Source organism: Rhopilema esculentum, chromosome 12, assembly GCF_057945365.1.
Source record: "Rhopilema esculentum isolate cy_ngs chromosome 12, ASM5794536v1, whole genome shotgun sequence".
Taxonomy (NCBI): Eukaryota; Metazoa; Cnidaria; class Scyphozoa; order Rhizostomeae; family Rhizostomatidae; genus Rhopilema; species Rhopilema esculentum.
Window position 1 is genome coordinate 5,261,897 of NC_142826.1, and position 22,818 is coordinate 5,284,714.

The 22,818-nt window shown below is 40.2% G+C and overlaps 1 protein-coding gene across 1 annotated transcript; it reads right to left on the bottom strand.

The window, feature by feature from the left end:
* Nucleotides 1–2,594: 2,594 nt before the first annotated feature.
* On the bottom strand, nt 2,595–5,715 carry LOC135681382 (creatine kinase, testis isozyme). The gene has a single exon (XM_065195832.2). The coding sequence runs from the start codon at nt 5,164–5,166 to the stop codon at nt 4,009–4,011; it is 1,158 nt and encodes a 385-aa protein (XP_065051904.1). The 5' UTR covers nt 5,167–5,715; the 3' UTR covers nt 2,595–4,008.
* Between the last annotated feature and the right edge of the window lie 17,103 nt (nt 5,716–22,818).

Here is a 22,818-nt window from a genome sequence, read left to right on the forward strand (position 1 = left end):
TATTAGAAAATGGAGGGGAAAAAGGCCGACCTTGGAAATAAGCCGAGACACGGTGAAGTCATAGCTTGCCGAGGTTCTACTTAGATACCTGCATAGTTACCGGCAAGGTATGCGTTTCCATATGAAATTTCATGGTAGCGGCTGCCGGTGCCATGCCGTAAGGATCGGAAAAAGTTGAAATAATTCAACTTTTCAAGGTCGTTCCGGCACCTCAATTACCATGGCTGAGACTGCCGGCGGCACTTAGAAAAAACGTTTCCATATAAATTGAGGTGGCTGAGGCTGCCGTTGCCGATGGTACAGGCAAATTGAAAAGTGGTTTCCATATAAATTGAAATGGCTGAGGCATACCGTTACCGACGGTACAGGCAAGTGGTACCGGCACCTTACGGCACCTTACGGCTATATGGAAACCAGGCTTAAGCCTGGTTTCCATATAGCCGTAAGGCTGCCTGCGGCTACCTGCGACTGCTTTCTGCCATCTTCCATCATCCATCACTACGGTATCGCCGGCAGATAATTCTTTATGGAAACGCTTTCTAACGGTACCGCAGGCAGCTGTTTGAAGTGCCGTAAGACTGCCGGGAGAGCCGGGAGAAAGTTGAACGAGTTCAACTTTTCCCAGCTCTTACGGCAGCCTCCCGGTACCGCCGGCAGACAAATTACAAATGGAAACGCCTTGCCTGCGGCTGCCTGCGACATTCTTTTGTTCAAGCGGATCATGTGATGTGCAAGAACCAATTGAAACAGGGCTTTGTTGTTGAATTTTGCCCGCCAGTTTTTCCCGCTCAAACTTTACCTAGTTACCGGCATAGTTACCGATACCGCAGGCAATTGAAAACAGAACGTTTCCATTTGCCGGCGATACTGTAAGGGTGGAAGATGGAAGATGGCAGAAAGCAGTCGCAGGCAGCCTTACGGCTATATGGAAACCAGGCTTTAAGACAGTCAAACAAACGTTTGAATCAAATCATTCGAATCTACTGGCAAATTGTTTGAAAATAAACATTTTGCAAATATGGCTTCTAGTCCTACGAGAAAGTCGATCTCTGCTCAGTTTAGAACAGAAGCTCTAAAGTAAATACCTACTTAACAAAGAATTTGTTGTTCAAATTTTTCTTTTCTTTTGAGAAAATACTTCGAAAAAAAGCCGCGTAAAAAGTAGGCTGAAAAATTTCATTTATAGAAATACTAAGCCACGGCTTATTTTCGAAGAAATACGGTAACTTTTCTGCTCTTAAACAAAATCCAATACACTATATGCTGAGCAGTGTTGGGCGAAAAATACTTTAGCATGATTTATTTCAGCTCATTCCTGCTATTTTCTAATCACAGATATTCAAAAATTACCCCCCACTTTTCTGAAAATATGGTCTACATAATTCTTCTAAAAATGGATTAAAAATCGCTGGATAGGGGTAGATCAAATTTCCTAAGAAAAATTAACTCCGTCCAAATCACAGAAACAAGGCAAAAGGGCCGTGGTCCCACTGGCCGCGTCCATTACCCTCCCACTTTGTAATAGCTGGCGCCACCACTACCTGACAATGTTATCTTTCCATGCAAGGTTTGCGGGTCAGTGATATGCGATGGTATGGAGGCACAATGATACTCTAATAAGTACATTGCCTTCGGTAATGGAGAAAGGAACAAATAGAAAGAAACAACTCCAGCCCCATTGTAGTATTGCTAACACACATTTTAAAAAGATTATATTTTGAAGATTAATTGCGGCAAATTTGAAAATCATTGAAGCGCAAACATCGAAAGAAAAGCTTAGGTAAATAACTTTAAAAAGCAGTAATATCTGAATAATTTTAGGCTGGCCATTGCGCTATTCATAATTCAATTTTAGCAGTTTTGTGCCTTAACATTCATACGAAAACTACAGACCCATAAATAAAAAAGTGTTTAGCATCTTTGACCTTTGTCTACACCATCTAAAGCCCATAAAAGTTATAGAACAAATTAACTAATAGTAAGCTTGATAATTTTGCCATGTAAATTACCATTTCAAGTCTTTATGACGAGACTGCATTGAAAATTGAAATTATATTTTGCCCAACCAATCAAATGGCAGGCTTTATAGCTAGTTGACGAAATGAGTGTAATGACTGTGTTTCAAAGTCATTGCAAATTTTATATCGGAGTTTGTGATGCGATATGGAAAAAAACAATTGTAATTTCATTACCAAAATACCCTCTGAAGATTTTGTTTTTCATTTCTTTAAGAACAGGTTGAAAAATGCAAAACAACTTAATTTCCTAGGATCTAATGCCGGAATTGCAATAAAGTAGATGTAATTGCAAGTTCAAAAATTTATTTAAAAGGAATTCAATTTTTTCTTTCATTTTAAAGTTTATTTTATGGTATATTCCATAAAGCTTGGTTCCCACAAGGCGACTAAGTGCGTTAAAGTGCGTTCATCTCTAAACCTTTAATTTAATCAGAGATAACAGATAAACTACCGAGGCATTCCCACTTGCAAAACATAAATACTCAGCTAGCTGTATGAAGACAAGTCAAAATGTCTAAGTGTCGCATTTTTCAGACTCTCGGACATGAATTCAAACACTAAAAAAATATCATTTTTGCTTTTTTATCACTTATGAATTATGCAATTGTAAGATGTTGTAACCCTCTCTTGAAAATTTCGTAAAGGCCATTGTTAGCCACACTATCCGAAGTATGGCAACAGGGTCGCAACTTAAGTTCCCTTGCATTTTCGTGACACAAATTTCGCAATTCTTTTACGCTGTTCATTGTAGGTTTTATATGCTTTCAGTTTATGGCCTCTCGTTAGTCATTTCAAGTAATCCTGATTGTATAGCTCTTTTCAAAATTTACAGGTTAGCAGAAATCTGTTAGTTGGCAGTGTTTTATTGATCGCAAGGTGCTAACAGTCACGAAATCGATTTCATGCGTTGCTACGGTTGAAATTGCCTTATTTTGGCTTTACATTTGCATCTTACTTGTTGGTTGATGAATGAAACATTCTTTGAATTTTTCGGCTTTTTTTATGTTTCAACGCACAGATCAAAATTTTTTGAACTTGGGGTTTAACTTTTGTGAGCGTTCAATTGTGTTCATCTCCTCCAAGTTGAATGCCCGGAACTTTAATGCACTTGAATGCATTTAGTCGCCTAGTGGGAACCAAGCTTAAGGCACGTTTGTTGTCATATTCTTGAATTCTGATTGGCTAATCGGGTATGGCTGCATCTCATACTATTCAGCGCGTCAGATTACAGCAGAAAACGAAGGTTCTGTCGTATAACTTGCAAAGTTAAAACGTTAGGGCGCGCTACGTAATAGAGGAAAAGGACCCCAGTCCAAAATAGCTTTTGGGGGCCCTTTCAAAGCCTGATATCCATTTTGTCTTTTTAGAATATCAAATTGCGTTGTTTGTACCAAACTTTATGTTTTTATTATAAAATTCATAATTCCACAGCTATGCGACTGAACCATCATTGAACTTAAGAGAAGTAAAATTTTTAACAAGACAAAACGTTTCCACGGCCATAACTTTTGCTTATAGGTCAGATAAGTTTTGCAAGCTCTTTCTGATGAAAACATCAGATAAGAAAAAATTGAAGGTCAAAATTTTGCTAACCGTGCATTCATATTTAAGCTTTCAAAAATTTCGGTTAGGCAGTTCTCTGTGCAATATGTATGGTTATAAACTAAATTACGAACTTGTCGTGCTCGTACATAAAACCCTTACAAATTGATCCCTGGAATACAAGTCTATGACCTGAAAATGATAAAAAACTCTTGCAACTGCATTTACCTCCAGCCCAATCTAAGGCATCGGAGCACACACTTTGACTACAGGAGCTAGAGAAATCTACAACACGTTGTGCAAGTTCTATGATCTAAACTATATCTTTGGCTGATTGACAATGTTTAAGTGGCAAAATATCTTTGATTAAAGTCAATCATATATTCATGAAAAAGTCATTAATATTCATATGAACAGAATCTAATTCCATGAGAACAGCCACTAATATTCAGCAACTGACGTTCCTTTGAATAGCCTCTGGTATGATGTCTTCAATTTGCTCGCCGCTTTCAAGACGCTTCTCCATGCTAACAAGCAGCTTTACGCCATCCACCACCATTTGCATCAATTCAACTTCTGAGAATCCAAGCCTATCTGAATTTGATATATCAAAGATGCCTCCTTCTGCAGCTGTATCTACACCACCAGTTCCACGCTTCTGTAGACGTAACCTCTGCAGGATGTCATCAAACTTTGCATTCTTGCTCAGGTTAGCAAGTTTCACATGCACACCAGCTCGCAACCCAGTCCCCAGATTTGAAGGACATGTTAATACGTAGCCTAGATGTTCATTCCACATAAATTCTTTACCAGATTTCTTGATCAATTCTTCAACTTTGTTGAGGCCATCGCAGAATCGCTTGAAAACAGAACGCATGTTTCCTCCCTTTTCCATTGAAATGATGCGGCAATGATCTTCTTCGTTTACCCAAACAAGAAAATTCTTTGTGTCGTTATGCCAGATTCCACGAGCATCAGGCCAGTCGCGCGCCATACCTGCGCAAGTAAGCAACGGTGAAACTGGCTTGTCAAACAAGAAATGATCATTAATGAGTTGCTCTTGCTCTTCTTCCGTCATCTTATTCAGAGGGTAGTATTTGCCAGAAAACTCTCCGTCGAGTTTTTGTAAAGCCTCTGTGAGGACTCTTTCTACGGCTCGCCTTTCAGCGCGGTTGCAATGTGGCGGTAAGCAGTATCCTCTGATGCTTCGTCCAGTTCTGACGCGACACGAGAAGACGTAATTTGGGTCTAGGTCGTCACCTCCTTTCAAATTGTTAGGGTCCAAGTCCGTCTTGTGCTTAGCTGTCTTAGGATATCCTCCATGGCGCAAGTCAATGATTTGATCGAAGAATTCATCGAAATCTTGGTACGTCTCCTCATCCCCTGCAACACAGCCTACTGTATATATATACGGGTGCCCTGGATTATCAACTCCAGTTTGAATCGCGCTGTCAAATGTGAAACCATTCACTGTTGCTTTATTCCGAAGCTTGGCATACATCTCTTGGGTTAAAACCTTTGCCATCCAATTGCTGTGTTTTGCTAACTGAGGAAAGTCTTCCTCTGAGGAAAATCGGGAATAGGCACTTTGCACTTTATCGGCCATGTTTCCTTCTCTGAGCAGAGCTGCAACGACTTAGTTGAGAATTATTCAAACAAGAGGTCGTCGCTTTTCGTTCGAAAATGTCGAGTAACGTTCTATTATCGAATCTTTCACAAGAGCTGCGCTGACTACGACCCCGTTTACACTGTCCCGTGCAAGTTTGGAACCGTGACAAAACTGTCGCGGTTCGCCCTTCCGTTTACACTAGCACTGTGGAACCGTGACGATTTTGCTCTGCTATCCGGAACAGTTTGGACCCTGCTTTGAAAGCGAACGAATTTTGTACCGTCACGGTTCCGTTTTTGAACGGGTCAGTGTAAACACCTCCAAGACGATTTTGTCACGGATTCACAAAGAGGTCTTTTGTATGGCTGTTTGAGGTAATCGAGGCTTCGATTGTGGCGTAATTACGTTGTCAAATTCTGAAGAAAAGGAAATTCTGAAGAAAAGACGACCAAAGAAAAGGCTTGTATTGTTTCCCAGTCCAAGCCTTGATTGGACTTTGAAGTTTTGTAGTCTAAAATAACACTGAAAATTAAAGCCACCTTGTCGTTCGTCCAAGTAAAGTTTTTATCGGCCTTCCACTGCATTTTAACTCTCAATAAAAATTCGATTGTTGACTTCGGCGGCAAAATAAGAGCCTTGGTTGACTAAATACAGCTTTTTCTAAACAATGTTCTGCCATTAAATTCTGAAGCCATTACACTGTACCGGTACAGTGTAAACGGAACGGCTAAACGAAACAATTTGGAACCGCGACAGTGTAAACACTTGCGAACCGTAACGGTACAAAATTGTCCCGGGACAGTGTAAACAGGGTCTCTGTTACGCTACTGCCTCACTTGACGGACGCTAAAACTCTGTCTATGCGCTGACGGGATAGTTTAAAAATATATTTTGCTCTAAATAGAAGTTCCAATAGCAGGCTACTCGACGGACTTCGATGGAATTCTAGACTCTCTGCAATAGTACGAATGCGTTACGGATTTAACAAAAAATAGACTTTGGAAGAAATCTATAAGCTCAATTGGATTTATCCAACTTTTCTGCAACGTGCCGCATACACGCTGTTCTTTTTTCTTTGAAAACAATAGCAGAACAAGAGGCATGAGTGGGCTATTGAATGCTTCCCTCGAAGCCTTTGCAATAACTATTTGAAACAGATTTTTGCCGACCCGATAAAGATAGAACGTAGAACGAGCCAGGCAGTGAATAAATGTACAGAGAGCAAATCCACGTTTCATCTTAAGGAGCTGCTTAAACTTACATTTTCAAATCCGTGAGACCTAAACTGAAATCAAGTCCAACATCACTGCCATTGTATTTTTTAAAAGGAAACTTAAAATGACTTACTAGATAGCTGTAGAAATTATTCTGAAAAAACAAAAATGGATACTCCTCTCTATGTATCGCCCATCATCTCAGTGCCAAAGTTTTTCTTTGGTGAAATAGAAAAATGCCTAGACTCCTTTAGCAACAAATTTGAAAACTTTCTGTTAATGGGAGACCTAAACTGCGAAATAGATTTTATTCTAACAAATAGAAAATCCAGTCATGAAAGCACGACAACATTTGAAACGGGACTTTCTGATTTTCACACAATGATCCTGACAGTTCTTAAAGGCGGCTATATCAAGAAAGGTCCAAGGATAGTTCAATACAGAGACTATACTAAGTTTAGCGCGATAAACTTTACACATGATATTGCTAATACCATAAACGATTTATCAGGAAAAGTGTCCTTTGATTGTATAAACACAAACTTTACAAAAGTACTTTATCAGCATACTCCAATCAAGAAAAAAAATATTCGTGCAAATGATGATCCGCTCATGACAAAAGAACTGCGAAAAGCAATAATGCACCGGTCTAAGCTAAAGAATATAAACAATAGGAATAAGACCAACGAAAACTGAAAAGCATACAAGCATCAGAGAAATAAATGTGCTGCAATGTTAAGAAAATCTAAATTAATTTATTACAGAAATTTAGACACCAAAAATTTAACAGACAATAGAAAATTTTGGAAAACAGTCAAACCGGTTCTCCCGGGTAAAGTACAAGTATCACCAATGATTAATCTTCTGGAAAAAAGAGAACTTGTAAATAACGACCTAAAACTTGCCCAAATCGTCAACGAATACTTTTCAAATGTTACGGATGAGCTAGAAATTAAAGAAAATGAAGCCAACCTCTCCCCCGCAATAAACATCGAAGATCCTATAGATAAGTCAGTATACAAATGCAAAAACCAGCCTAGTATTAAAATGATAAAAAAGCAATGGGTACCCCAGGAACTATTTGAGTTTAATGAGGTTGATGCCATCGATGTTTTTGATCAGCTCAAGAGGCTGAACCCAAAAAAGCTTCACTGATTGAAAGCATGCCCTCAAAAATACTTCAAGAAAATTGTGAAATTTGTGTCCCTTTTCTTCATAGTAGTTTTAACATATGCGTAGAAAACAGCAGCTTCCCTGAAAGCCTCAAAGAAGCTGATATATCACCCATATTTAAGAAAGACGATGCTTTTGCTAAGAAAAATTATAGACCTATTATAGTCTTGCCATCAATGTCTAAAGTATCTGAGAGACTAATGGAAAAGCAGATAAAGGCATATGCTAATACCTTTCTAAATTTTCTAATGTGTGGTTTCAGGGAAGGACATGGTACACAACATGCCCTATTACGTTTTGCTGAAAACTGCAAAAAGGCATTAGGCAACAGAATGAGCACAGGGGCTATTTTTGTAGATCTCTTCAAAGCATTCGATTGCTTAAACCACGATCTATTAGTTGCTAAATTAGAGGCATATGGTTTCACAAGAAAAGCTTTAAATTTCATATTTAGGAAGAATATAAACCATGGAGTGCCTCAGGGTTCTGTCCTCGGATCTCTCCTTCTCAACATTTAAATTAACGATATATTTATGTTTGTGTCTGACAGTAGCTATGATTTGTAACTATGCGGATGACACAACTATATATGTCAGTGATCATATGCAAAATGGAATAATTAGAAAGTTAGAAAATGATATTGCCATTTTTATCTAAATGGTTCTGGGACAATTACATGAAATTAAATGAAGATGGAGATAAATGCCACCTGATGTTTTTCAGCAGTATAAAGAACACCAGCCTATCGATAAGAATTGACAACGAAGTAATTGCTGGGAGTTCAGAGGAAAAATTACTTGGTATTATATTAGATGAGACTTTATCCTTCAAATCACAATTAACATCCTTATACAAAAGAGCTAAACAAAAGTTAGATGCTCTCACCCGGCCCTGTGTACAAAAAATTTACGGGCCTTTTCGCGTTTGAGAAAATTTTTTAACTTAATGTCAAATACTTAATGCCCTAGACTGATTATATTGCGATTAAAGTACCAATACATGCGCTTCAAACCACCCAAATCCTGGTTTCCGTTATTTCAGCCATGTGTTCAATCTTACGTGTACCCTGGGTCCCAAAGCCAAAAAATTTCGAGCGCGTAAACAGAATGCCAAGCAGAGAAGCGTACTCTTATCTTCTATTTCCGCTCTCTAATTTATGTGGCTCTGATGCCCAGGGTATCTGACTGTCAGAGACAGTGCTGTGGGAACGAAATTCATATTGGGGGGGGGGCGGCTGCTAATTGTATTTATTTCCACTTAGTACACTGTTATACAGGACATAAGGCTTAGGCTGCAATTATTGGGAGGGGGGCTTCAGTAAATGAAAATAACGTAAAACTCAAAACAGGAAATTCCGAAGAGAGATGACAAGGGGTCGTCACTATCATCTAGTTACAGAGATCTGGATTTAACAATGCCAAGAGATTTGTTGACAAAAAGATGAAGCAAAAGGGCAATAAAAGCCTTTTTTCAAGATTTCAAGTTCATAGAATGTCAGAATTGCTGGCATTTGCAAATTGCTACCAGCAGCTTATCGATCAAGTGAAAACAACAACTGGTGGAAATATAGATCCTGAAAACAGATGATCTCAGGAGAGGAAAACTGTGACTCTCAAGGTGGGGATTCACAAAGAGAGAAAGGACCCCAAAGTCGACACCGACACCCTTTATCAAAAGGGTAATAGCCTGTGCTCCAGACCCCTACTTTCAAGTAAGGGGGGTCTGGAACACAGGCTAAGGGGTAAAAGCTTGCCAGCTGTGCATACCCTGCACATTCAAAACTTTGTACCGACGCTCATTTTTATTTTTATATATATTTATATTTTTTATCATATAAAACAATTTTATAAGAATATAAGCATCAAAACTGGTCAAAAGCTGAGATCAAATTAGGAAGAAGCTAAGGCTGAGTTACTGTTTAATGCATTTTTGAACAACATTTCATCCAAAAATGAGGATTTTTAGCCATGTGTGGTTGCTTTTCGGTGAATATTCAATCTTTTCGTCAAATGAAGGCTGTCTCACTCACTTTGTTGGCAAATAATGCCTGAACACCTCCCAAGAGCAAAAAAGCTAGCAATCGCACTGCTTACACCCTATTAATTTAAGAGCAAATTAAGGACAATCCACCCTCGGATTTTTGCGAAAATTAAGAACAGTCAGCCTGAACCTAAATTTACTAGTTTTTATAAAAAAAATAGTGAATACAACATGCACCTAGCAGCATACCCTTTCCTCTACAACGCGTATAAATGCTTGATGACACTCAGCTGCACCCAAGTTTCCTTTGAAAGATTATTCAGCGCTACCGATAATTTCAAAAGAAGAGAAAACTTTCCACTTGATTACGAACAAGTCATTGGCCAATTTTCTGATTCATTTGCACTTCTTCGAAAAGAGTTGAAACTCTGAGAATTTAAATAAGTTTTGATCATGATTCTTAACTCTACATGGGATTTTAAAGCCTATTTACACGGGAGGAAAGGAATGGATCCAATTGGATCCGAATTTACGAATTAAAGTCGATATACTGCTGCTGTTTAGCGTATTGCTTTATTATCAATTTTTATTGAATCAAACGTATTCTTAGCCACATTTTTAGTGGGTGTGGCTCAATTTTTCCCGCTTCGCCCTAAACCGGGCCCTTGAGTTTTCTAGCCACCCTGCGATTTTGACGCCAGACCGCCCCTGGTTTCGTTGCTGCTTATATCTTGGCCATAGTGTTGGATCTTTCTCAGCCCGTCTCTTAATACGGTCTCTCTCGCACATCAAATTCTTGATGCTTGGAGAAATCCATGGTACATGTGCATGCCCCGTCTTAGCAGTCCTTTTTTTCAACGGGGCATGCACATCCAAGACAGCGAGAAAGAGATCTTAGAAATTGCTAGCCATCCTATCAGGGTCATCCGATCTACATGACATAGCCATTTCCCAGTCAATACTACGCAAGTCATTAAGGAAAGAGTCACGTTCAAAATTTCTCAAACTGGTTGACTCTGTCTTAAATTTCACGTCATTGACATGAACTCTAGCGTTTAATTTTCTAGTGACGTATGTCATATAGTGGTCTGTAATACCGATTTTTACGACCGATACATTACAGAGGTTGTTGGGTCTGTTTGAAGAAAGGTTATCTATTAACTAAAAAGTTTTATTAGGCTCTTTATCTTTCTTTTAGTTAAGTTAAGTGAGCTTCTGCTAGATGCCCAGAGCATGATAGGGCAACTGATAAATTATTACTGAATGTTTTATCTTCCACAAGATCAAATTACGAAATTTACAGCAAAGCTGACATTTACATGAGATGTTTTGTTTTTGGTTTTGGGCATTTCGCTTTGTTTTAAGTTTTGATAAGAGAGTCTTTCCGATGGTTATACGCAAATTACAATACATGAACTCTATATCGAACTGACGAGGAAAATTCACATTTTGTGAACAAAGCAGGAATCTGGGATAGCCGCAAAAAGACATTATCACAAATCCCAAAATTCAATACTGCACATTTTGGAAATCAATACTGTACGTTTTTAAATTAATACTGAACAAAGTGTGTAATACTGCACACTAAAAAAGGCCCTGGAAAGAGCATTATCATTCAAGAAAAGAACATGCACAAATTACATAACAAAATATAGGCAACATTGGAAAAATCCTCTTCTCCCTAAATTATCATCTAATTTGCATCATTTATTGATCATTATGACCGTAAAAATTTGTGTGAACCCCCTCCCTCCATCTTTGATTAGGTAATATGTGAACGTTCCCATACCCAACTGCCAACACATCGATAATTTTATCCAGATACAACCATTCTGAATGGAAAGAACATAGGATTGTACTCAGTTATTGCTTCAAAAGTGAGAACCCTCTCAGCTATTCGATATCAGGCATTTGAAATAATTCGCATTAGCCATAAGTGAAGAAACTAATTTGCGCTTGTCATAAGTCTTGGTTAATCACAAGTCTTGGGCGTTTTTGAAGATTTCGGAAAACCATTCAATAAATTATACAATTACGAGGAATTAGCAAAAACTGTTGGAAATTTAATACATCATTGATATAGTTTTTCTCAATTTAATGGTGAAGCTAAACTAAACTGTAAAATCTATGACGCCGAAACCATAACCACCGCAAACTTTTTATGCGAACGTTCTTTCGAGAGGTCACTTGATGGTTGTAATCAATTTTAGTTCTATGCGAATATTGATAATTGCCTTTCGAAAGTTTTCAAGTTTTTTGAAAAATATAACTCGAAGCAAGGGCTTACCGGGAAATTTCACCGTGTTCTGGTGGGCCGAGAAGCGATGGGTGGAGAAAAACTGTGGATAATTTTTGCAGGTAGAAAGGCCAAAATTTGGTGTATCCTGCAGAGCAGTGAGAGATCGCTTCCAGAATATTTTCACCAACAAAAAGTCCAAAAATAGAAGAGAAGAGAGTGCAAGTGGAATTAATCCTGAGCACACAGAAAACATGTTCTCCTTGCAAGATAAGGGAGTTTTTTGATGCAGCAATTGCTGATCAGCAAGCAGCATCCCAGCAAGTTAAAGAAAAACAAACAGCAGAAATGGAAAAAGCTGAAGATAAGAAGGAAATCAAAAGAAACAATGGGAGAAAGAAGGAAGAGAAAGGAAAGGGAGGTAACACATGTAAGTGAAAAGAAACGTTACGTTTGGCAGAAAACCTTTCAAAATTATTCAAGAAAGAATCAGAGTTGGCATTTGACTCAATCCGGGCTTACTCACAATTGCGTTTGGAAACCAAGTTTAGAGCCACTTTCCGTTTATAATACAAATTGAAGAGAGTTTACCCTGGGTGAACTCAACACAGGTTGAACCCGGGTAGCTTTTTGTAGTGTAAACTGGGCTTTCGATTGGAAATAATTTCACTTGCTTTCATTTTTAAGCGTCGGACGAAGAGTTCAAGTGAATTTTGTTCCACTTTTCCGAGCTATTTTTAACATTATTTCTTCCTTGTACTCATATTGTAATTTCTGAATGTATGACCAGTCATTCAATCAGTTCAATTTTGCGTAGATAAAATATGCTCAATTCATTCTAAACAACAGGCTACACCACTCAATTGTTTCCTCTCTTGGGTACAGTTAAATTTTAGCTGCAAGTCCGCGCTGTGAGTTATTTTTCTCTGATCGCAGTAGCTGCCTAAAAAATTCACCATATCTTTGAAACGCGTTCGGATTTGTAAGAGGTATTAGATTCTATAGACTAAACACTGAAGCAACGAACATCATAGAGAATTCAATTTTGTTCATTTTCTTGATTATTTAGATAAAACATGAATCAAAACTATGGAAGAAAATTTGCATAAAAAGAAGCATAACTAAAGGATATTCCTGGGAATTCGGAGCCTGGAGAAATCCCGAATTAGGCAGGCTTAAGAAGGTATCTTTCAGAGTTGTTTAAATGATCGCGACTTTTTTAAAATATAATTTTCGCAACTTTAGATCCGCAAATTTTTTTTATAAAAAGAAATTATGCTTTTTTGATCTGCTCTCCTTTTCGAATGAATGTATAGCGAAGGGCGGGGGGATAGTGTGAGAAGTGACGTCATTGGCAACATAATAGAGGGGTTCAGAGAGGCCAGGGGGCCTAAAAATATTTAAATTATAGGTGATATCGTTTATGTATGACCCTGTCATGAATGTCAAATGTCTTGGCCTCGGCCTAGGTGGACTCGGCCCAGGTGGACTCGGCCCAGGCTGACTCGGCCCGGGCTGACTCGGCCCGGGCTGACTCGGCCCGGGCTGACTCGGCCCGGGCTGACTCGGCCCGGGCTGACTCGGCCCGGGCTGACTCGGCCCGGGCTGACTCGGCCCGGGCTGACTCGGCCCGGGCTGACTCGGCCCGGGCTGACTCGGCCCGGGCTGACTCGGCCCGGGCTGACTCGGCCCGGGCTGACTCGGCCCGGGCTGACTCGGCCCGGGCTGACTCGGCCCGGGCTGACTCGGCCCGGGCTGACTCGGCCCGGGCTGACTCGGCCCGGGCTGACTCGGCCCGGGCTGACTCGGCCCGGGCTGACTCGGCCCGGGCTGACTCGGCCCGGGCTGACTCGGCCCGGGCTGACTCGGCCCGGGCTGACTCGGCCCGGGCTGACTCGGCCCGGGCTGACTCGGCCCGGGCTGACTCGGCCCGGGCTGACTCGGCCCGGGCTGACTCGGCCCGGGCTGACTCGGCCCGGGCTGACTCGGCCCGGGCTGACTCGGCCCGGGCTGACTCGGCCCGGGCTGACTCGGCCCGGGCTGACTCGGCCCGGGCTGACTCGGCCCGGGCTGACTCGGCCCGGGCTGACTCGGCCCGGGCTGACTCGGCCCGGGCTGACTCGGCCCGGGCTGACTCGGCCCGGGCTGACTCGGCCCGGGCTGACTCGGCCCGGGCTGACTCGGCCCGGGCTGACTCGGCCCGGGCTGACTCGGCCCGGGCTGACTCGGCCCGGGCTGACTCGGCCCGGGCTGACTCGGCCCGGGCTGACTCGGCCCGGGCTGACTCGGCCCGGGCTGACTCGGCCCGGGCTGACTCGGCCCGGGCTGACTCGGCCCGGGCTGACTCGGCCCGGGCTGACTCGGCCCGGGCTGACTCGGCCCGGGCTGACTCGGCCCGGGCTGACTCGGCCCGGGCTGACTCGGCCCGGGCTGACTCGGCCCGGGCTGACTCGGCCCGGGCTGACTCGGCCCGGGCTGACTCGGCCCGGGCTGACTCGGCCCGGGCTGACTCGGCCCGGGCTGACTCGGCCCGGGCTGACTCGGCCCGGGCTGACTCGGCCCGGGCTGACTCGGCCCGGGCTGACTCGGCCCGGGCTGACTCGGCCCGGGCTGACTCGGCCCGGGCTGACTCGGCCCGGGCTGACTCGGCCCAGGAGGACTCGGCCCAGGAGGACTCGGCCCAGGAGGACTCGGCCCAGGAGGACTCGGCCCAGGAGGACTCGGCCCAGGAGGACTCGGCTAAATTGGTTTGAAATAATGTAATGTTAACACGATAAAGGGTTGAGCCCTGTTAACTTTTCTATTGCGCATGCGGAATAAGGTTGCGAAAAAGGTTAAGCCGATTATCGTTTTTTTGCGGTTGTGGTCGCATGTGTCATTTAGAATATCGCTCAAAAATTTGCACATGGCCAGGACAGATCTCGGGTAAGCAAAGTGTGTCTCAAATTTGTGTAGCAGAGAATCAGTTTACTGCAAACTATCTCATAATTCAATTAAACTAGGAATTTCGAGCAGGGGTGGTCTGGCCCGGGTGGCAGAGTGGCGATCGCCACCCGGGCCCTGTGTACAAAAAATTTGCGGGCCTTTTTGCGTTGGAGAAAATTTTTTAACTTAATGTCAAATACTTAATGCCCTAGACTGATTATATTGCGATTAAAGTACCAATACATGCGCTTCAAACCACCCAAATCCTGGTTTCCGTTATTTCAGCCATGTGTTCAATCTTACGTGTACCCTGGGTCCCAACGCCAAAAAATTTCGAGCGCGTAAACAGAATGCCAAGCAGAGAAGCGAATGAGCGTACTCTTATCTTCTATTTCCGCTCTCTAATTTATGTGGCTCTGATGCCCAGGGTATCTGACTGTCAGAGACAGTGCTGTGGGAACGAAATTCATATTCAGGGGGGGGGGGCGGCTGCTTATTGTATTTATTTCCACTTAGTACACTGTTATACAGGACATAAGGCTTAGGCTGCAATTATTGGGAGGGGGGCTTCAGTAAATGAAAATAACGTAAAACTCAAAACAGGAAATTCCGAAGAGAGATGACAAGGGGTCGTCACTATCATCTAGTTACAGAGATCTGGATTTAACAATGCCAAGAGATTTGTTGACAAAAAGATGAAGCAAAAGGGCAATAAAAGCCTTTTTTCAAGATTTCAAGTTCATAGAATGTCAGAATTGCTGGCATTTGCAAATTGCTACCAGCAGCTTATCGATCAAGTGAAAACAACAACTGGTTGAAATAGAGATCCTGAAAACAGATTATCTCAGGAGAGGAAAACTGTGATTTTCAAGGTGAGGATTCACAAAGCGAGAAAGGACCCCCAAAGTCGACATCGACATCCTTTATCAAAAGGGTAAAAGCTTGCCAACTGTGCACACCCTGCGCATTCAAAACTTTGTTCCGATGATCATTTTTATTTTTTTCATTTATTTATATCTTTTATCATATATAACAATTTTATAAGAATATGAGCATCAAAATTGGTCAAAAGTTGAGATCAAATTAGGAAGAAGCTAAGGCTGAGTTACTGTTTAATGCATTTTTGAACAACATTTTATCCAAAAACGAGGATTTTTAGCCATGTGTGGTTGCTTTTCGGTGAATATTCAATCTTGTCGTCAAATGAAGGCTGTCTCACTCACTTTGTTGGCAAATAATGCCCGAGCACCTCCCAAGAGCGAATAAGCTAGCAATCGCACTATTTACACCCTATTTAATTTAAGAACAAATTAAGGACAATCCACCCTCGGATTTTTGCGAAAATTAAGAACAGTCAGCCTGAACCTAAATTTACTGGTTTTTATAAAAAAATTAGTAAATACAACATGCACCTAGCAGCATACCCTTCCCTCTACAACGCGTATGACACTTAGCTGCACCCAAGTTTCCTTTGAAAGACCATTCAGCGCTACTGATAATTTCAAAAGAAGAGAAGACTTTCCACTTGATTACGAGCAAGTCATTGGCCAATTTGCTGATTAATTTGCACTTCTTCGAAAAGAGTTGAAACTCTGAGAATTTAAATAAGTTTTGATCTTGATCCTTAACTCTACATGGGATTTTAAAGCCTGTTTACACGAGAGGAAAGGTATGGATCCAATTGGGTCCAATTTACGAATTAAAGTCGATATACTGCTGCTGTTTAGCGTATTGCTTTATTATCAATTTTTATTGAATCAATCGTATTCTAAGCCACATTTTTAGTGGGTGTGGCTCAATTTTCCCGCCACGCCCTAAACCGGGTCCTTGAGTTTTCTAGCCACCCTGCGATTTTGACGCCAGACCGCCCCTGGTTTCGAAGCTGCTTATATCTTGGCCATAGTGCTGGATCTTTCTCAGCCCGTCTCTTAATACGGTCTCTCTCGCACATCAAATTCTTGATGCTTGGAGAAATCCATGGTACATGTGCATGCCCCGTCTTAGCGGTCCTTTTTTCAACGGGGCATGCACATCCAAGACAGCGAGAAAGAGATCTTAGAAATTGCTAGCCATCCTATCAGGGTCATCCGATCTACATGACATAGCCATTTCCCAGTCAATACTACGCAAGTCATTAAGGAAAGAGTCACGGTCATAATTTTTCAAACTGCGTGACTTTGTCTTAAATTTCACGTCATTGACATGAACTCTAGCGTTTAATTTTCTAGTGACGTATGTCATATAGTGGTCTGTAATACCGATTTTGACGAACGATACATTACAGAGGTTGTTGGGTCTGTTTGAAGAAAGGTGATCTATTAACTAAAAAGTTTTATTAGGCTCTTTATCTTTCTTTTAGATAAGTTAAGTGAGCTTCTGCTAGATGCCCAGAGCATGATAGGGCAACTGATAAATTATTACTGAATGTTTTATCCTCAACAAGATCATATTACGAAATTTACAGCAAAGCTTACATTTACATGAGATGTTTTGTTTTTGGTTTTGGGCATTTCGCTTTGTTTTAAGTTTTGATAAGAGAGTCTTTCCGATGGTTATACGCAAATTACAATACATGAACTCTATATCGAACTGACGAGGAAAATTCACATTTTGTGAACAAAGCAGGAATCTGGGATAGCCGCAAAAAGACATTATCACAAATCCCAAAATTCAATACTGCACATTTTGGAAATCAATACTGTACGTTTTTAAATTAATACTGAACAAAGTGTGTAATACTGCACACTAAAATAGGCCCTGGAAAGAGCATTATCATTCAAGAAAGGAACGTGCACAAATTACATAACAAAATATAGGCAACATTGGAAAAATCCTCTTCTCCCTAAATTATCATCTAATTTGCATCATTTATTGATCATTACGACCGTAAAAATTTGTGTGAACCCCCTCCCTCCATCTTTGATTAGGTAATATGTGAACGTACCCATACCTAACTGCCAACGCATCGATAATCTTATCCAGATACAACCATTCTGAATGGAAAGAACATAGGATTGTACTCAGTTATGGATACTGTAAGACTAAAACAAGTTATGAAGGCCTCCATCCTTTCCCAGTACAACTAATGTCCTTTTATATGGATGTTGTGTGAGAGACGCTTTAATAATAAAATAAATCACCTCCATGAGATGGCATTACGAATCGCCTATAAAGATGACAATTCCGATGTTACCACACTTTTAGAAAAGGATAATGTTGTAAAAATTCACATAAAGAATTTACAGCTTCTCATGACTGAGATATATAAGACACATAATAACCTTAATCCAGCATTTATGGAAGATATATTTTTGTTAAACGCCCCCAAAACAGCCTAAGAAACGGAAGCCAAATGCGTCTTCCAAAAGTCAGAACTATCACTTTTGGAATAGAAACCATTTCATATCTAGGGGGGAAATTATGGCATAAGTTGTCCACAGAAATAAAAGAGTCATCAAATCTTGCTCAGTTGAAAACTCGGATAAAAAAAATGGAACGGAGAAGAATGTTGTTGCAAATTATGTAGATGCTACGTAGCTGAGGTTGGATTCCTTGACTTGAAAATTAGGAAAAATAGTCGTCTTGGTGTGAAAATATTGAAAAAACATCTTTTAACTATAAACGCATTGTAAATTTAAAAAAAAGTTTTGTTCAATCTTCAATTTCATTTCTTTCATAGATTAACTAATTCATTTATAAATGTAATTATTAATTATTCATCCTTAATTGCTTTTTATTCTAAATTTTTGTAAAGTAGGCCTGAACCAGCTTGTACATAAATTGTACATAGATGGCTATGTTATACCCGCCTACTGTAAATTAATTGATTATTATTATATTATTATTATTTTGTGAACGCTTGAATTCCATTCTTGAAAAACGCTCTGTGACGCACCGCGACGCGCCGCTTCTAGTGCTTGTTGTTTGTGCGTTTATTGTTGTTTTTTCTCGGCCCACTGCCGTGCTTGTTGTTAATTAATCAATGATCAGGCACCGCGGAGCCTAATCATTTAATCAAAATGATATTCATTAAAACAATTATCTATTCCTGGTACAATAGAATTAAGTTACGTGACGCTTTGTGAGAAAAAAAATGCGCGGCCAAAGTAGCCTGTGCTCCAGACCCCTAACTTGGAGTTGTAAAACTGGAATCATTTACAGCCAGGCCTTAATTTGCAGAAGAGTTATCACAAGTGACGAAGAGCTTTATACAAAATTACAAGAATTAAAAAACAACCTCATCATAAGGGGATATCAGATCAATGTTATAAATGAACAGTTCAACAAGGTCATCAGACTATCGCAATCGCAACTGCTCGAATCTAAACAAATAAATAACGACAGTTTCTCCACACCGAAGGGCCCTGTTTAACCCTTCATTATACCCTATGACAACCTCACCATTCACATCCGTGAAATTCTCAACAAAACACTGGAATATTATAACAAAGGATAAAGAATTACTAAACATATGGTCACAAACCCCTATTCTAGCCTTACAAAGGCACAACAACCTTGGAGGTTGGTTAACTCATACTAAATTTTGAGCATCATATGACATTGTAAGATGCCTCGATGCCACACCATCAACACAATTATTATGTCACACCAAACTCCAATGCTTTCTCTATTCGCGGTTTACCTGGATAAACAGGATATCCCATTTTAATAACGAATTTATCTATATATGCAATATATTTGTACATTCAAAGGATGATACATGCTTCTATGGCTACAATATACCTTTTTTATATACACTGCTACAACAAATTGATACACCTTTGCTGGCATTATCCCTGGACGCAGGAGTGAGGGGGCACCCAGGTGTAAAAGAGCATACTGATCATAAGCCCCAAAATGCTGTGCCTGGTGGATTAGCTGAGGAGCTAGCAAGGACTCATAATCACAAAATATATTATATATATATATATAAAACACTCTATATGAAAGAGAATAAACAGTATAGAATGCCTATGCTAATACTCTTCCCTTTGATGTGGGTACAGTACTTCAATAGCATACTGGCTCCCAGATCTCGTTCGGCACAAGGCTGTGGGACAACGCCCAGTACAGCATGGCTGCGGTTGATATTACACCATTTTTCTTAGTTTTCTGACAAGCTGAGCTTGTTATTTGTATGGTTTTAAACAAACAACGCCATAGGCAACCTAAGATGGCAAAAATCATCAAATGGAGGGGTGCAATTTGAGAATTTACGGCAGCAGTGGAGGCTTATTCGAGGGGAGGGGGGCTTTTTCAATGGGGGGGGGTGGCAATTTGAGGATTTACGGTAGTTAGTACACAAGAAACTCGTGAACATGGAGGTAACGAAGAAGAAATATAAAGGAGAGAAAGAAAGATATTGTGCTCCTGGGGTACCAAGCGATACCAGCTGTATGAATAATAGTTACACGCCAGAGCATAGCTCTAAGCCTTTGATTGGCTGAGCGACCTAAATTCGGCATACCACATGGTCCAATCAGAATTCAAGAATATGACAACAAACGTGCCTCGCAGCTAGATTTGGGCACATTTTTACCACTACCCACAAAAAATGAACGTGTAAAATGTGCTGAAAGGTAACCTTATTTTCTTTTTTAAAATTGAATCTTTGATAAATTCATGAAAAAACTGCCGTTGTACTAATTAAAAAATTTTCCGCGAACGTTAGGTACGATCGTTCGGAACTATCACTTTCAAATCCTTATAATAATTAGGGGGAGGGAGCACGGAAAAATTACAGTTACAAAATCCTTAAAAGTTGTTTTACCCACGTAATTAACAAATATGAACTTACCTTTACAAGCCAACGTTAAAATATTTTCTTGTCGGCATTGATGCCTGTGTTACTGACGGAAAAAATCGCTAAATTCCACTGAGAAAAAATGCAGCCCATCTTTCTCTTGAAATAACAACAATTGTACAATTACTTTTGCGCTCAGGTACTTTATATACATATTTTAAGAGCTTTAAGATCGATGAGAAGATCACGTCTACTGATGTTCACTGTTACGGCCGTGTAAAAGCTGATGCAATTCGTCAGAGATGAAAGGGCGGGAAAATGAAATATGCATCATTTACGAAAAAATTAATTTGCTGTGTTAAACATTTTATTTTCTTACATTTTCTGTGATCGGGGATCATTTTGAATATTTTTCAGACAACCAGAAAATTTTTTCACGCAAAATACAACGAATACAACGGCAGTTTTTTCATAAATTTATCAAAGATTAAATTTCAAAAAATTAGGTTATCTTTCAGCACATTTTACACGTTTTTTGTAAGTAGTGGTAAAAAGGTGCAAAATAGGCCTAAAACTTGCTGTGAAGCACGTTTGTTATCATATTCTTGAACTCTGATTGGTCAATGAGGTATGCCGAATTTAGATTGCTCAGCCAATCAAAGATAATGGAATATTATCTTTGAGCCAATCAAAGATGTGGAACTTATGATACAAACCAGGGGTATCGATGTACATCCTCCCAAAGAATGAGCAGCAAAGAAGACAGCAGAGTCAGGAAAACATCACGTCCCCACGGCCACTGCCCAGAGTATGGTTGTAGAAACAAAGAGAAATTGAGGAGGATGGCCAACAATTTGGAAACTTGAGAAAAGATGGAAATTTTTTAGCCTTTTGTTTTTTAAAATGCAGCCATGCACTGTAAAATTCAGACACTAACTTTTTATAATTTAAATTTTTGAATTATACGAATTTTTATCAATCGATAAAAGCTTTCTACTTAACATCGGCTTCTAAAAATATCTATAATTTTATATCTATAAATATCTATAAGTTTTGAAAGAAACAAAATAACCAGGAGACGGAATCAAGACTGGTGGTGTTCCCCGTTTTCGGACCACGCCCATTTCAAACCCATTAAAATGAAGAAGGCTTTATAGTAAGATTATTATGGCCGGATGAAAGTTCACAACTTTTCTGGACTCTAGAAGACAGTGAGTTTCTTTCGTTCGAAGAAATCGCGTCAGCTTTACCCCATCCGCAACATCCGCGTTGTGCTCGATCCACTCTAAACCAACTGATTTCGTCAGGTGGCTTGACATCGATCTTGGGGATTCAAGTGGAAACATCACAGACCTAAGACGTCTTGAAATTGGTGCAAATCCGACAATCGATGCAGCAGAAACCATTCCACACAAAAATGAAACCGAGAGAGATCGACGTAAAAAGAAAAAGGGGTGTAAAACTTGGGTCTAACTTTTTCACGGGGATTTTTATTCTATGCCCCACTGCGAAAGCTGAAGCTTTTAGTCAAAGTAAAAGTATATTAAGGTGGTTTCTAATAAAGAATTCATCTCAAGTTGACTATTTTATTGAAAATCTGTGTACTCTTGTCGTTTCATTCACTTTCAAGGTGTTTTTTGGGCCTTAGGTCTATAAAGTTTATTTATTAGGTTCGCCAAGGTAGAAAAGAAGCCGGAGAAGGGCCGTTCGTTCTTCCATTAGAGCTGGGTCCAAGCGGGATTTGAATTAACGTAGTAGAACTGACCTTTGATGAAGCGCTTCTGGAAACCCAAACTGATGAATTTTTGACATCAACACAAGGTTTTTGCTGCCTCAAGTGTCCCGTGCTGTCGAAAAAACTTGTAGCATGTCAAAAGAGGAACAGTAGATTCAAGAAGGAGGTTGATGCACTAAAGGAGATAATAGAGGAACTGCAAAACAAGCAGGAATATGTATATAAAATTCTTGCCTTTGTTTGCTAAAATTTTGACTAGATGATGTTGAAGGGCTGCCAATTGGTTTTTTTTAATCCTCCTACTTTTTGCCAGGCCAAATCAAGTACCAAGGCTCATGAGCCAAACTGCAAAATATAACAAGTGCACACCGGAGATATTTTTTCTAAAATGTCTTTGTACACCTTGTAAAGGGTGTGGAATTTTGAAATTTGGGCGTGACATGGGTGTATTCCATAGTCTAGGGCAAATTAAGATTTTAAGCTTCCTAAACATCAACAGAATCGTGCATTGATTCGGTAACAAAATAACCATCAATCATGTACGTTGCACATATTCCCTTCTTAATTAATATTCTCGTTATCTAATATAGTTTGGTGTACTATTTTGCTGGTTTGCTATGTACAGTAGTAAAAAACTTTAGCT